Below are 16,356 nucleotides of genomic sequence, written 5' to 3'. Positions count from 1 at the left end.
TGTCACTAAGGTAAAAGAGGTTTCTTTCTCACCCCTTGTTTTATCCTGTCTTCGCTGCTGATTCTACATTGTGTTGACAATAAATCAACCAGTATTTGGAGGGTTACCACTGCTTGTGGTGCTTTACAGGTGTAGAGGGAAATAAAAAAGAAATAGCTTCTCCCATAGAGGACTTTGCAGTCTAGTTAGGAATATAGAATGTAACTTTATTAAAAGATATTAACAATATCCTGTGCTGTGATGTATCAGATGGTGTAAACTTTGCATACTCAGCTCTACATCTCTTTAACCAGCTCTTTCCAGCAAGTGACCTTTTCTACTTTATTAGATTAAAACTGTAGGTATAGAGCAAACATCTGTGCCTGCTTTCATCTTCTTCCCTTCCTTCTTAGATAAAACAGTGGTCCCTTTTTAAGGCTCATTCTTTGGGCTGTATTTTCTTTTTCTTTTTTAAGGTTTTATTTATTTAAGTGGGGCATCTGGGTGGCTCAGTGGGTTAAGCTTCTGACTCTTGATCTCAGCACAGGTCTTGATCTCAGTCATGAGTTCAAACCCTACATTGGATTCCACTTTTTTTTTTTTTCTTTGAAGATTTTATTTATTATTTTGACAGAACAGAAGCAGGCAGAGAGAGAGGGAGGAAGCAGGCTCCCTGCTGAGCAGAGAGCTCGATGCCGGGCTCAATCCCAGGACCCTGAGATCATGACCTGAGCTGAAGGCAGAGGCTTAACCCACTGAGCCACCCAGGCACCCCTGGGCTCCACTTAAAAAAAAAAAAAAAAAAAAGTTCTTTCTTTTCCTTTTTTTAAGATTTTACTTATTTGACACACAGAGAGAGAAAGAGTGACAGAAGGAATACAAGCAGGGGGGAAATGGGAGAGGGAGAAGCAGGCTTCCCGCCAAGCAGAGAGCCTGATTCAGGGCTCCATCCCAAGCCAAAGGCTAAATGGCTGCCAGTAGTGCAGTTGGTGGCTTATAGAGTAGCTCTATTTTCAACTTTATGAGTAACCTCCATACTGTTTTCCAGAGTGGCTGCACCAGCTTGCGTTCCCACCAGCAGTGTAAGAGGGTTCCCCTTTCTCTGCATCCTCACCAACATCTGTCAGTTCCTGACTTGTTAATTTTAGCCATTCTGACTGGTGTGAGGTGGTATCTCATTGTGGTTTTGATTTGTATTTCCCTGATTTCAACTGATGTTGAGCATTTTTTCTTGTGTCTCTGGGCCATTTTTATGTCATCTTTGGAGAAATGTCTGTTCATGTATGACTACCTTCCTGACAGTTTTTATCCTGTATTCTCTGCAGGTTTCTTTTCCTCTGGCTGCACATAAAATACCTTGGCCCTATTTTCTTATCACTCCAAATCTCAATCCTTACAACTCTAGCTAGCAATTATATTCTAATATAGTTCCCAAATGTATACCTTGTAGTTTAGGCCTCTTTTTTTTCTTAAGATTTATTTATTTTAGAAAGAAAGAAAGGGTGAACAGGGCGAGGGGCAAGAGGGGAGAGAGAGAATCCTCAGACTCCACTGAGTGCGGTGCCCATGCAGTGCTTGATCCCAGGATCCTGAGATTACAACCTAAGCCGAAATCAGGAGTTGGTTGCTTAACAGACTAAGCCACCCAAGAACCCCTTAAGACCTCTATCTTAAGACCAGGATCTAGTTATACTTTTGTTACAGCGACCTCAAACTCAGACCCTGAAGTCAAACCTCCAAAACCTGCTCATCATTCTACTTGCTCATTCCCCATCTTGTTGCTTTTACTTTAATCCCTATCTCACGGTTACCTTAAACATTTACTCTTTTGTCCAATAAGAACCATAGAGATCATCCTATTTTTATTTTATATTTTATTTTTTTAAAAAGATTTTATTTATTTATTTGATAGAGATCACAACTAGGCGCAGAGAGAGAGGAGGAAGCAGGCTCCCCGCAGAGCAGAGAGCTCTATGTGGGGCTCGATCCCAGGACCTTGGGATCATGACCCAAGCCGAAGGCAGAGGCTTTAACCCACTGAGCCACACCCAGGTCCCTCTTTATTTTATTTTTTAAAAGATTTTTATTTATTTATTTGAGAGAGAGTGTGTGAGCCAGGTGAGAGGCAGAGAGAATCCCAAGCAGACTCTGTGCTGAGTGTGGAGTCAAACAGGGGGCTTGATCCCAGAACCCTGAAATCATGACCTGAGCCAAAATCAAGAGTCAGCACTCAACTGACTGAACCACCCAGGCACCCAGGATTATCCTATTTTTTAATCTCCCATCTAATCAAGGACCGTATTCCATCAATTCTCTGTCTTTCTTAAATCTGTCCTTTCATTTCTAATTTCTAGTGGGAAGGTTTCTGGTAAAACTTTTATTTGTCTCAGCATCTTGAAAATATTCTTTGTATACTTGAATGAATGAATAGGCTATTGGAAAAGATACTTGACTGTAATAATAAAGAGAGAAGATGATTCTTGAGCATAGAAACTAAACTGAGATTAGAAAGTATTCTTTCTGGCCTCCAATGAGATTTTGATTTGAGAAGAAAGGAAAGCCAAGGTGTATAATCTACAAATTAGTAGTGATCTGCAAGTGGGAGTTGGTGAAAAGAAGCCCCATACACTGTGATGTGTAAGAGGAGCCTTTTAGTTTTGTATTAGAAAGCACTTGGTTACAGAACTTCGTACAGCTCCTCTAATATTAGGAGACTGTGAACTATCTTTTAATTGTGCTACGTGTATTGTAAAGAAGAGTAGTTGACAACTTGGTTATAAAACTAAAGTCTTAGGTTTGTCTGGAGATTGAAGAAAAATGTAACAAAAATTCGGCCACAGAGTCTTTCAGGGGTCTTTGCAAGAATTTGAACTCCTTTCTAGTTTGCGCCAGGCATACCACATTTCTTTTGTATCATTATATTTCTCATTCTGTCTGCTTTTATTCTACCGATGTGATCTGTCCTAAATGTCCTTTGCTTCACACACATTGCACACTCCCTGACCCACTTGACTCCTGTTAATCTTTCACACTGCTCCTATATTTTGATGAATCTGTACCAGTTATTATTTGAAAGAGAAGTACTTTCCCAAGCCTCACTTGAGGAAACACTCCTTTGATGGCTCCCACTTTTTTCCATAAAGGCTTTTTGAAAATGTTAAATCTGGATTATTTTGCTTTGTTTTTCCATCTTTTATAAGCTTTTCTGTTTATCCTTGACTCAGTCTTTGTAGTACAGTTCATAATGTTCAATTTGGTTTAGGTTTTATCCGTTTCACAGTATTTTTTGGGTGTTTGTGTTTATACCAGTCATGTTGTTTCTGTTTTACTTTGGGTTGATTTAAATTTCCTTTTCTCAATTATAAATATATAGCTTAAAACCAACAAATTGAAGAGATAAACCTCCAGTAGCTTAGTTTTGACACTTACCTCCATGAATTTGTTCTTTGATTAGCTTTAGAAGTAATTATCAAAAGAATAAATACATACCGCATTCATTAACTTTCAGTTGGTGTTGCATGATTTTGTAAGACAGAGTAAAGATATTTATAATTTGAATTCCTTTGTACATTTACATTATTCTAAGCCCGAGCAGTTTAAAATTGGAGTATCCAGCCAGTTGATTATTATAGGTTACTTTTTAGTGCACTTGTATTATTTTGCAGTAATTTGGAAAATTAGTGAACTATGAAAAATATTCTCATTGTTAATTCATCTTAGTTAAGTGAAATGGTTATAATGAATCAGCCATGTTTTAACACTTAAGTTTCAAAACACTAAAGTTTCATTGAGAAGTGAAAATTCTTGTAATTTCTTTACAGTTCAAGTGGATTTTATTTTATTCAAAACAAAAAGGAAAAAAGAAAATGTGACTTGCCACTTTGCACACACATTGTTTATTTTATTTCCTAGTAGAGAAAATATTCACTTTGGGGGTTTTAACTCTCTTGTTTATAGAAACTCTTAGTATGTTTTATTTCAGAAGGCAAAAACTGAGTTTTGTATTTGAAGCAATGGTATCTTATCCTTAATTAAAGGAAGATAAGAAAAATAGTTATCTGAGAACAACGAAAGGATTATAGTGAATATTCATGTCGTGTATTAATTCATGTGTTTCTGTCTATGCCTGGAGTTTAACCACTCCCAAAGCAGCCCAAGTTTTTGTTTGTATCTTCACCCCCTTTTGGCTGCATGCTCTCTTCTTCACTGTCTTTGTCTCACTTTATAAAGAAGTAGAAAACTTTTCTCTACTTAAGAGAGCAAAGGGGCAGAAGAGCTATCTTAAGAAGTTTTTATTTGTGCCAACATAGACATGCTTTGTGTTGGGCCATCTGGACCAGGAGGATTTCCTCAGAATGTAAAGTATGTTGTGAGATTTAGAGAGCTGGGATTTGCTCTGGACCTGTCTGGGAAGGCAGCAGAAAACATAGACAGAACTGGGTTATATTGCTTGTAACATAGCGGGCAAGAATGGAAGACAGTTTGCCTGGTCTTGCTTCAGTGTATGTTTCCTCCACACTTAAGAACTTCTGCACTGGTAACGTATCTTTCCTTTCCTGGGAATTCAGACCCGTCTCATAGATTTTACTCATGACAAAAGAAGTATGAGGATTTAGGAATGACTATAGATCAGTTCTCTTTTTTCCTGCCTCCTCTCTTTAAATATATGTGTTAATAGTGGCATAAATACTTGCCTACATAACCTTCATAAAGTATTTAAGACTGAACCCACTGTATAAACAAATATAATCCTATTGTGAGGGCAGAGTAGGCTTTGCTCAACTTGTTCTTTCCCTCCCTCCCCCCACCTCTGGAAAGGATGGCCATTATATTATTCTTGAGGGAAAAAAAATTAAAACAGCAGCTTTTAATGGAAAATAATCCAAAAATGCCTCTCTAAAATAATAGCAAATCATAAATTGTGTAATTAAGCTTGACATTTGCTTCTATGAAGTCTAACCAAAAAATTTCATCAGAAGCAGAATTATCTGTTTTTAATTCTTCATGTTAAATTAAGTAAAAAGTTTGGAGAGGGGAGCCATTTTAATTGTGAATGAATCCTGGTGATACAGTGAAGTAAAGCCCTTCCTTGGGACCAGCTACCATGCTCAGAGTACTGCAGCAAAAATGTTTTTCATTTTTTTACTTAACACAGTTTCTCTTTTAATTTATGCTAATAGATGACTTTTTAGTAAGACTGTATTACAATGAAAAAACCCCACAGTTTTAAAAATGCAAAATAAGTCAACAACATTATTTGTGTTATTTTATTGAAGGCGAACTCTCATTTTCATATAATATTGTTAACTGGAAGTAATTAATATTGTCATTTACTAACAAAATAAATTAGCCAAGCTTTTAATAGTCGAAATGTCTTATTAAAACCTGTTGGAGAGAAAAGTGTGATTTTTGGAAGTAGATTGTGATAAATAGGAAACTTTGTTTCCTGCATAAATAAATCTTCCTAATGGTCGCTGTGTTTTTCTGAATATATTATTTGGTTTATTTCCACAAATAAATTTTAGCTATTGTAGAATCCGTAGTGCTTGATTCTTGACTGTAGTCCTTAAATATTTCTGTCTTTATACAGTAATATTTGAAGACAACAATTCCAATTGAGAACAAAACAAAAAAATAATTTAAGTCATTTAAATCCCTTCTGATAGGGGTGCCTGGGTAGCTCAGTGGGTTAAAGCCTCTGCCTTCTGCTCAGGTCATGATCTCAGGGTTCTGGGATCGAGCCCCACATCCGGCTCTCTGCTCAGCAGGGAGCCTGCTTCTTCCTCTCTCTCTGCCTGCCTCTCTGCCTACTTGTGATCTCTGTCAAATAATAAATAAAAATCTTTAAAAAAAAATCCCTTCTGATACAAATTTACTAACGTAGTATGTCATTTATAATTGTGTTTTGTGTTTTGAAGAAATCATGTTTAAAGACCAGGTCTTTCAAATATATTATATCAATTTTTTTTCTTTTATTAGCATGAGACTATTCTTTTTGAACATCACTATATTCATACTTTTACAAAATGCTTTCATTCACTATGCATAAAAATCTACAAATAACCAAATTTGCATTGAAAATTTACAAAATAGGTTTATATCACAGCCTAAATTAGCTTTGCTTTTTTTTAACTGATAAAATAATTTAAATTCTATTTATACAGAATTTTCTGTATATCTGCAGAAAATCCATCTAAAAGAGTAAGGTAGCAAAAAATCCTCATAAATCCTGCTTCTCAGTGATATACCTATAGTCTCTTATGTACATGTATACCTATGGATATACAGCTCTACACAGAATATACTATAATTGTTTGCCTTGTAATTTTTTTCTCTTCACAGTATGTTGTCACTCTTAGTAAACTTGTTTATGGTTGCAAATATACATCATTCTTTTTAAGAGCTATGTGGTATACCATAGTGCAACCATTTATTTAAACAAAGTTGCCTACTGGTAGTCCTTTAAGCTAGTGCCAAATAATTTTTTAAGTTATTGACAGTGCATGGTATTGTTACTGTTTTCTCATGTTTCTTCATTCTTACTACCTCCTGTAATCTAATCTGCATTATCTTCCTACCCAGTAAGGCCTGCCAATGTCTTAACAGAAGTGCTTTAGCAAAGGAGATCAGAGTTTTGTTCTTTGGAGAGTATTGTGTATTGAAAAGTATACTTTTCTGAAATGGGCTATTTTTCTCCCCAAAGATTTATAGGTAACAGCTAAGAGTCCTACCGTTAGCTCTCAAAGCTATCATAAAAACCATCTGATTTTAGTTGTTTTTAAGACATAAGACCTCATTTTTTCAGAAGGACATGCCTACTTTTTATCTGTTTCGGAGTTTAATTTGCAAAGATTGGTTTTATTGTTTTCTAGAAAATGAAGTGAGGAACCTAACTGTGATATCCTCATCCCCAGAGTTCTTTTCAGAAGAGGAAAAAAAAGAAGAAGAAGAAGAGAAAACCACTTGACTCCCCCTACCCCCCACCAAAGTGTGACACAATATATGTTTTGATTGTTTTTATGACACAGATGTTATATTATCTGTGGATTCCTCCTTGTACTATCCCTTGCCCTATATCATCAGAAGTAACTGTTGTCATGAATTTTGTTTTTATTACTCTGTTGCTTTATAATTTTATTCTAAATGATATAATATTTACTTTCTGTCTGACTTGCTTTTGATACTTACCAGTATATTCCTGAGATTCATACATGATGTTGCACATGGCCATAGTTTACCACTGTAATATGCTGTCGAATGTTTGTATCACAGTTTATTTACCCATTTTATAGTTGATGAACATTTAGGTTTTTCCCAGTTTGTTTCTTATTTGAACTATACTGTTGTAAACATTCTTGAACATGTCTCTTGGTGTATGAGTGCAGGAGCAGGGATTGGGAATACCTGGCTGACAAACTCTTTTGTAAATAAAGTTTTATTGGGACATAGCCATACCCAGTCATTTACATATTCATCTATAGCTGTTTATGTATTTCAGAGGCAGATCTGAGTAGTTCCTGCAGAGGCTGTATGGTCTGCAAAGCCTAGAATGTTTACTCTATAGCTCTGTAGAAAACATTTGCTAGCCCTGCCGTAGGGTAGGATATATACATTGAGGAGTGGAATTGCTGGGTCATAAGATGAGTGTATCTTTAGTTTTATCAGGTGATTCCATAGTTGGGTTTTCCCCTCAAAGTCACTGAAACAGTGTACCTACCTCCTGCCATAATGTATGAGTTCACATTACTCCGTATCCTTGGGAACACTTGATATTGTCATGTTTTCAATATTTTGCCAGTTTGGTGAGTATAGAACAGTATTTAATATGGTTTTAATTTTCTTAAATAAATAACGAGGTGATTGAGCCTCATTTTGTATGTTAATTGGCCATTTGTTCCTTTTCCTTTGAGATGCTTAGTCAAGGTCTTTACTGTAGGATTTTATGTCGTATCGATTTTTAGGAATTATTCAAGATACTAATCTTTTACCAATTACAGATGTTAAAACTATCTTTTTCCAGTTTTTAAATTGCTTTTTCTCTTTACTGTGTCTTAGTAAGCATATGTACTGAATTCTAATGTAGATAAGTATCAGTCTTTACTTCTATGGTAATCCTTTCTGTGTCTCATTTAGGATCCTCCCTTCTACTTCCATGATATGAAGATATTCTCTCTTTCTTTCTGGAGATTTTATAATTTTGCTTTAAATTCTTTAATCTACTTGGATTTGATTTTTGTGTATGGTGGAGATAGAGACTTCAAAATATACTTAATTTTAATGAATTTATAAATTTTAGTTTAACTTGGGAAGTTGAGCAATTATTCCCTCCCCCCCCCCCAGCTAGAACCCTGTTCTCACTTTTCCTCTGGGGCTCCAATGACACTAATATTAGGCTTGAGGCTGCCTTGTTTTTTCCTTTCTGTTTAGATTGTATAAATCATACATAATGTATATGTATGTAATATACATATCTAATAAAACATTTTTTTCAATAATATAAGTCCTAATTTCATAGATTATTTTCTCTTTTTATAAACAATTCAAAAAGCTTGGTTATCCAAGAGTCCATAATATAGGAAATTAGATTGGGAATGAGTGTTGTTATAGACAGGCATACTTAATCCTGACTACAAAGAGGGAAGCAGAAAAGGTAGCAAGAAAGACTAGAAATTTGAAAATGTAGTACTTTCAATTATTTAATTAGAAATATAGTAGTCTCTAGGTCATCATTCTATCATAGTGCTTACAGCACAAAATAATTAATATTCTCAAGGAAGATTGAGTCATCTAAAAGTGGCTAAATTATGACTGTATGCCCTTGTTAGGAAAGCAAGAAAGTATTTTATTTTAGAAAGATTTACACAAAATCATTGGCACTGAAAAGGTGCTAGAATTTATAGGCCTGTCTTATTCTGATGTGATGCTGCATTGCCAACTTTTGGATATTTAGAATAAAATATACTTACCTCTGGAAAAGTAATATATTTAACAGCTCAGAAGCCAAATTAACTAATTCATTATAGTAAAAGCATAATGAACAGTTGTTGTTGTAGTTCTAAATTATAGTATGGAATATTGAAGTTTACTTAGTTACGTATAACTTTGGTTGCAGCTCTAATAAAAGAGACTTAATTATGTCGATAAATAGAGTAAGCTAATGGACCTTCTTTCTCTCTCCATTCACCTCCCTCAACCGCTGACCCCACAGTGAGTTTAACAACCCTTGAGAGTTCATTTGTAGTTCATATTTTATTTTTTTTTAAGATTTTTATTTATTTATTTGATAGACAGAGAGAGATCACAAGTAGGCAGAGAGGCAGGCAGAGAGAGAGGGGGAAGCAGGCTCCCTGCCGAGCAGAGAGCCCAATGTGGGGCTCCATCCCAGGACCCTGAGATCATGACCCAAGCCGAAGGCAGAGGCTTAAACCACTGAGCCACCCAGGCGCCCCTGTAGTTCATATTTTAGCTTTCAAGGCTAGAAACTGTTTTGAGAAGAAGCAAAGACATGAGAGACTACTGTGATACAAGGAAAAAGAGCTAATATGCTTGGATTAGGAAAAGGGAGTGTAAAAAGCTCCCACAGGGGTCCCTAGGTGGCTCAGTAAATGAAGCATACTATTCTGGAGTTCGCTTCAGGTCATGATCTCAGGGTTGGGAGATCAGCCGGCTGCTGGGCATGGCGCCTGCTGAAGATTCTGTCCCCTCCTTCTGCCCTTCCCTCCTCTTCATCTTTTCTCCCCCCACCCCTTTTCTCTCCAAGAAAAAGAAAAGGCCAAAGGCTCCCAGAAAGTAGATATATATTCTGTTTACTGAACAGATATATTTTGTGAACAAGAGTGTAGTGCATTAGAGATTGGGTGAGAAAAAAAAATTTTTCAAAGTAGAACAGCGATAGATTCTAGAGAGTCATCTGAGGGAGGAACTCTAACCCCTTTGCTGTGTGACCAGGAATAACTCGCTTGATTACCCAGAGTCCTAGTTTATTTATCTATAAAATGGCAGGAGGAGTTGTTGGTCTTTAAGATAGTCTTTTCTAGCCTTAGTAATCAATGGATGCAAATTTAAGTTAACTGCCTTATATTCTAGCTTCGTGTTTTGTTTTTTTTTTTTTTTAAGTAAAATTGGAACACTGTATCTGGAGGAAACTTGGTTTAAGAAATCAAGCTTTGAATTTTAACTTAAGATTAAGTAACATATAATACATTTTTATGGTGAATTTCAGATAATATGGAAGTACATGAAAAGAAAAGATTACTTTTTACTCCAATCTTTCTAATCTCACTTTCTTAGAAACAATGCAATCACCGATTTGATGTATACCCTCCTAGAATTTTTTTCTGCATGTACATTATTAACATATTTAAATAGCTTGCTTTTTTTTTTTTAAGAAGTATGTTGGCACATGTGTGTATTTGAATATATTATTCAGTATGTATTGTTTTGCAGTTTGGTTACTTGACTTAAGTTGTCTTGTAGAGCTCTCAGTTTTTAGTTTATATACCTACCTCATTGTTTTTAACTTTCTACGATGTGAATGTATCATAGCTTACTAACCACATCCATGGACTTTAGGTCATTTCCAGTTTTGTGGCAGTAGTAAACAGTGTAGTAAAGAACATCACTATACAAGATAGAAACTCAATGAACCCTCACTGTACGGCTCTACTGTGTATTATCTTATCTAACAACCTCAAGCCTAAGATAAGTACTAATTAGCATGAAGAAATTACACCTGAGGAAACCAGTCACAGAGCTGCCAAGTAGCAAACAGATTTTACGGAAGCCGTTTAACAGCAGGGTTCTTGAATTATTCTTCCATTGCTTTTGCTGGATTCCCAAAGAGATTCTTGCTCCTGAAAAGGTGAAGAGCCAAGATTTTAGATAGGAAGGGGCTATAGAATTTTGGAGTTATAAGGAACTGTGGGGATCAACTGCTGTGTTCCTTTGTGTCTCCACTGCTGCTGACCCTGTAATAGATCATCAGAGGGGGAAGGTTGAGAGTGCAAGAAGGAGCACCGTGATAATGTTTATGCTAATATAGTGGACATACTTGTCTTGGACAAGCTGAGACACACAGACACCCTAACCCTATCCCAGGCCACCATTACCTTTCACATGGGTTACTACAGTAGCCTCCTGCCTGGTCTTATATTTACTCTTACTCTTTTCCAGCCCATTCTCCCACAGAAACAAAAACTACCTTTTCAAAACAAAAACCTGATTATGTCACTTAGTAGTTTAAACTCCTTTAGTACTTTGTGGGGAAAAAAAGGTTTTTGGTCCTCCTGTAATTATTAAAGAATGCAGCATGAAATAGAGTAAAGGGCACTTAAATATAAGTCAAGAGTCATGTGTTTGAGTCTCGGGTATCAGTACTGATTTGGTGACCTTGGGCAAGAAGCTGTTTAACTTCCCAAGCTATTTCCTTAAATATAAAATATAGATAGTGTGAGGAGGGGGATATGGTAATAAGTATGAAAGGTATAGTATAAATGCAGGACATTGTTAATAGTTAACCTTGTATTTATTTTGCCCTTTGAAAAATTGTCCTTGTGTCTTACCACAGTATCTAGCAGGTTGTGGTAGGATTTTTATAAGCTGAACCACCTTTCATGTAACTATCCAAGTTTCATGTAATAAAAACCTCAGTCATTGGAGCACCTGGGTGGCGTAGTTGGTTAAGCATCTGGCTCTTGATTTGAGCTGAGGTCATTATCTCTGGGTCACGAGATTGAGCTTTGCATTGGGCTCCACACTCAGCAGGGAGTCTGCCTCCCCTCTCATTCTGCCCCCTCCACCTTTCCCCTGCTTGTGCTCGCGCTCTCTCTCTCTCTCTCTCTGAAATAAATCGTCTGAAAAAATTTAAAAAGTAAAAAATAGGTTTAGGAAAGTTAAGTGACTTGACCAAAGTAAAAACAGTAACCATGCCAGTAGTAAAATGCAGGGCTATAACCTTGGCATTATAGTCTCATAATCTTTCCAGCAAGCTCTGTTACCTTCCCAAAGTAATTAAGAAGATCATGTGTTTATAAAAATCACATATTTTATTTGTGATTGTAATTTATTTTTTTAAGTTTTTATTTATTTGAGATAGAGCGAGAGAGAGCGAGCACACACAAGGTGGAGGGACAGAGGGAGAGGGAGAAGCAGACTTCCTGCCAAGCACAGAGCCGAATGTGGAGCTCGGTCCCATTATCCCAAGATCATGACCCCAACAGAAGGCAGACTTCCATCTGGCTAAGCCACTCAGACTCCCTTCTGACTGTAATTTAAATATATAACTCATCCTTCAGAAATTGAGAATAGTATAGGATGACATGCCCATATAATTTACTGACTTCATCAGGACTTCTGGGTTATAAGAAATGGTTTGCAAAAAGGTTATATAATTAGCTAGGAGGAGTATTATTAGAGCATCTCTGAGAATTGAAGGTCCAGGACTTCAGAGATTAGAACTCAGTGCAGTCAGAGCTCTATCACTAATGGCTCTAGGTCTTTGTCCTTATAGGTAGCAAACCACGAAGAGAGGTGGGCCACAATTTCCTTTTGGGGAAACTTGGGAGGACTCCATTTGACCTCTCTCATATCTCACAACCACTCCTGTAGGTAATTAGTTTAAACCATATGAAATTGCTGATAGTCATATTTTTTACCAACTAAAGCCATTTTGTATGGTCCAACCTATTAATAGTGTAGAGTGGTAGAGGGGATAACGAGTCATCATTGATGGCCCTAATGGGACTTAAGAAAATGGTGGAGTTCCACAAAAAGAGAAGAGCTGCTGTACTTCCCACTAGAAGGAGGAATATACGAAAGCATTCGGGGCAGACAAAAGTAATAGTGACATAAGAATGCCTTGGTGGCTTGGTTGGTTAAGCATCTGACTCTTGGTTTTGGCTCAGTCATGAGCTCAGAGTCATGAGATTGAGCTCCATGTCAGGTTCTACACTCAGCATGGAGTCAGCTTGGGATTCTTCCTCTCCCTTTGCTCGCCCCATCCCTGCGCCCTTCCCTATACTCTCCCCCTCCCCAAATAAGTAAGTCTTAAAAAAGTAATAATAGTGACATAATACAACACAGCTTACAAAGAGTGTGGCTCAGCTAGACTTTAGCTGGGCTACTATGGAAACAAAAAAGACCTCAAATATTAAAATTTCTAAAGTTCAAAATGGAATTGTTCTTACTTAAGCAACAGAGAGTTTGACAGAATGGTATTTTATGTAAAAAATGCACCCAAAGCTCTCAAATTATAACTTTTTTTAAAGGAACTTATCAAGTAATCAACTTTATTATAATGTACAAATTTACTTGAAACTTTAACAGAAGTGTTAAAACTTCCAGCAGCAATTTTGCATTTGTCCACTTCTTTCAAATCGTAACTTTTGTACTCTTCTGTTGTATCTTAACGTTTATTAGATATCAGATGTGTTCTAGACAGCTACATCATAACCTGCTTAAAGATGAAGTAATTGAAGTTCAGAGAAGTAAAATAATTTGCCTGAGATTATACAACTAGTTGTTAAAGTCTAAATTGAAGATCATTTTTCTTCTATATCAGTACTTCTCAAAGATTGTCATGAAACAATTCTAAAGGCAGAAGAGAGTACATATGTACACTTGAGAGATTTGTAGGCATATATGATCTTAAATGTGAATATTGTTTACTGATCCATAATAAATGGTGATAGCTTTGTTTTTTAAATGCTAAAGTTTTTTTTTTTCCTTTTAATTCTAAGTTAAATTGTCTTTTTAAGAAGATGGAGCACATTATCTCAATATGAGAAAAATGTCACACTGTGTCTTATTGTGTGAATGCCTATTCCAGTTTATGTCACTCTGGTCCAGACCATTCTTATGTAAGAATCTGAATTCCCCTCTGAATTTTCTTGCTTGTAGTGAATTAGCCAACAATTGAAATTTTTATATTTTTAGGTTCTGACTGACCCAACAGTGTATTCTAAAGTTACATAGCTTTGGAAGTGGTTTGTAATTGCTATGTAGCTATGTAATTGCTATGTAGCTAAACTTTATTTAGTCTTTTTGTTGTTGTTGTTGTTACATACCTAAGGCAACTAAATATTAGCTGGGTACTCTACAGAAACAACAATTTTTTTCCCCCCAAGAGGTTGGCACATTAGTGGGTAAGAAAGAACAGCAAGAATATATAGCAGTATTTTGTGACACTTTGGGAGTACAATAATAAAGACTGAAATAAAGAGTGTTTTCTGATCATTGATACTGAAGGTGAATGGCTCCCGATCTGATACATAAAGCAAAACTGAAGTGATTTGTACTCCTTTTTTATTTTCATGATGTGGTGATTAACAAGGATGTTTTGGCTGGGTGCTTGGGTGGTTCAGTTCGTTGAGCGTCTCACTCTTGGGTTCAACCCAGGTCATGACCTCATGGGTCATGAGATCCAGCCCTGATTCGGGCTCCATGTTCAGCAAGGAGTTTGCTCGAAGATTCTCTCCCTTTGCCCTCCTCACCCCCGCTTGCTGGCGCAGGCTTGCTTTCAAATAAATCTTAAAAAAAAAAAAAATGCTTTGGATAGTTTACTGTCTTACAAGTTTTCAGAAGTCTCCAAAGTGATACATTTAGAGAATGTTTTGACGAAAAAACCAGTTAAGGTGATAGTATAATAATAGGGAAAATTTGATCATGGGGAAGATTTTCACAATTTTAATTATGTGTCAGATGTATTAACTTTTACTATTTTTAATTCATTCAAATAGCTGTGAAAATATTTGCAGAAGTTAACCTGTAAAAATGGTGGGTTCCCACTGATTTTTATCTTTTGTAAGACTCACATAAATAGATCTTATTTGTTGTTAAATTCTTTCTTAAACAGTTCATTCTAAAATATCCATATTTTCTTCATTTTGTAGATGATAGTATTTCTGCTGCAAGTACATCTGATGTTCAGGATCGCCTCTCAGCTCTTGAGTTACGAGTTCAGCAACAAGAAGATGAAATCACTGTGCTAAAGGCAGCTTTGGCTGATGTATTGAGGCGTCTTGCAATCTCTGAAGATCATGTAGCCTCAGTGAAAAAATCAGTTCCAAGTAAAGGTAATTGTTAAAGTAGGAAGAATCTTGCTTTTTGCAGCACCTTCTTTGTAGTAATATATAAAACTTGTATATTTTATCAGTGACATTGAAATTGGGAGTATAAACTATATTTCTCTTTTGGATTAACTGACTGTAGTTTTTTGTTTCCTTTTTTTTATTCCCAAGAAATTCTGAAAGTATAGTATTTATTATTTTATTTTATTATTATTATTTTTAAAGATTTTATTTATTTATTTGACAGACAGAGATTACAAGTAAGCAGAGAGGCAGGCAGAGAGAGAGGAGGAAGCAGGCTCCCTGCTGAGCAGAGAGCCCGATGTGGGGCTCGATCCCAGGACGCTGGGATCATGACCTGAGCCGAAGGCAGAGGCTTTAACCCACTGAGCCACCCAGGCGCCCCGAGTATTTATTATTTTAAATGGGAGTTTTTTGGTAATACCACTGATTGTACTTGAAGGCTTTCATAGTATTTGGGTGAATTTAGTATATTCCAATTAGATAACGAATTTACTGAGGGCAGGAACTGAATCTTCTTTTTGTATCTCCCATAGGAATTAACATTGTGTCTTGAATATAGCATGTACTTTTTGAGTCAGTCAGAAATTATAAAAATCATCATAATTTAAGTAGCCTTATTCCAGGCCTTAAGTGGTCATTAGTGAGCGGAATCCTGAGGAACTTAAGCTCTGAGACTCATTACCGATGCCAGTACAATATTAATTTTAACTTAAAGATACTGAGGTTTTTCACAGGTTGAGAGAAGGTCACTAGGATGCTGTTACTCTGAGTTTGGAGCAGATATCCTGTGGCCTTTCCCTTCCTCCAACCACCTAGAAAGAATTTTAAATTCTTTCATGTTACTCAAGCAATTGTTTCTATTATTTCATATTTTTCCTGATTTTTTTTCATAGAGTGGGCGGACATAGGCATAATTCTCTATTTTGGCAGGGCGAAAACTGAGGCTATTTATGAAATCTGTTTCTGAATATGAGTTTGCGGTATATATGGTGTGGAGATAGACACATATAGATAGCTGAATTGCAGGGCTAGTGTTCATGCTAATCTTGGTTAGCAGTAAGAATTTGGGTATATTTAGCTTGTGGATGATAGTTTAAGCCTTAGAAAGAGGATATAAAATGGAACAAGGTTCCTGATTGTTGTGTTGGGAGCAAAGTATTTCAGTGTAGTATTTCAGCAAAGAAAGAGTGATTCATATTGCCAGATGCTACAGAGAGATTGAATAAAACAAAGACTGAGAATTGACCATTGGATTTGGCAGTTGCAAGATTACTAGAAACAACAAGCA

General features: G+C 36.3%; 1 protein-coding gene across 4 annotated transcripts in view; it reads left to right on the top strand.

Annotated features, from left to right (window-relative positions):
• The window catches only part of EML4 (EMAP like 4), a 157,488-nt gene that overhangs the window by 56,473 nt on the left and 84,659 nt on the right, over positions 1-16,356 (top strand). For all 4 annotated transcript variants that reach the window (XM_032352855.1, XM_032352854.1, XM_032352853.1 and 1 more), the window contains exon 2: positions 14,868-15,050. In XM_032352855.1, coding sequence (XP_032208746.1) covers positions 14,868-15,050 — 183 coding nt within the window. The remainder of the gene's footprint in view (positions 1-14,867; positions 15,051-16,356) is intronic.

This window comes from Mustela erminea, chromosome 7 (genome assembly GCF_009829155.1).
Source record: "Mustela erminea isolate mMusErm1 chromosome 7, mMusErm1.Pri, whole genome shotgun sequence".
Classification (NCBI taxonomy): Eukaryota; Metazoa; Chordata; class Mammalia; order Carnivora; family Mustelidae; genus Mustela; species Mustela erminea.
This window is presented reverse-complemented; position numbering and strand designations above follow the sequence as displayed.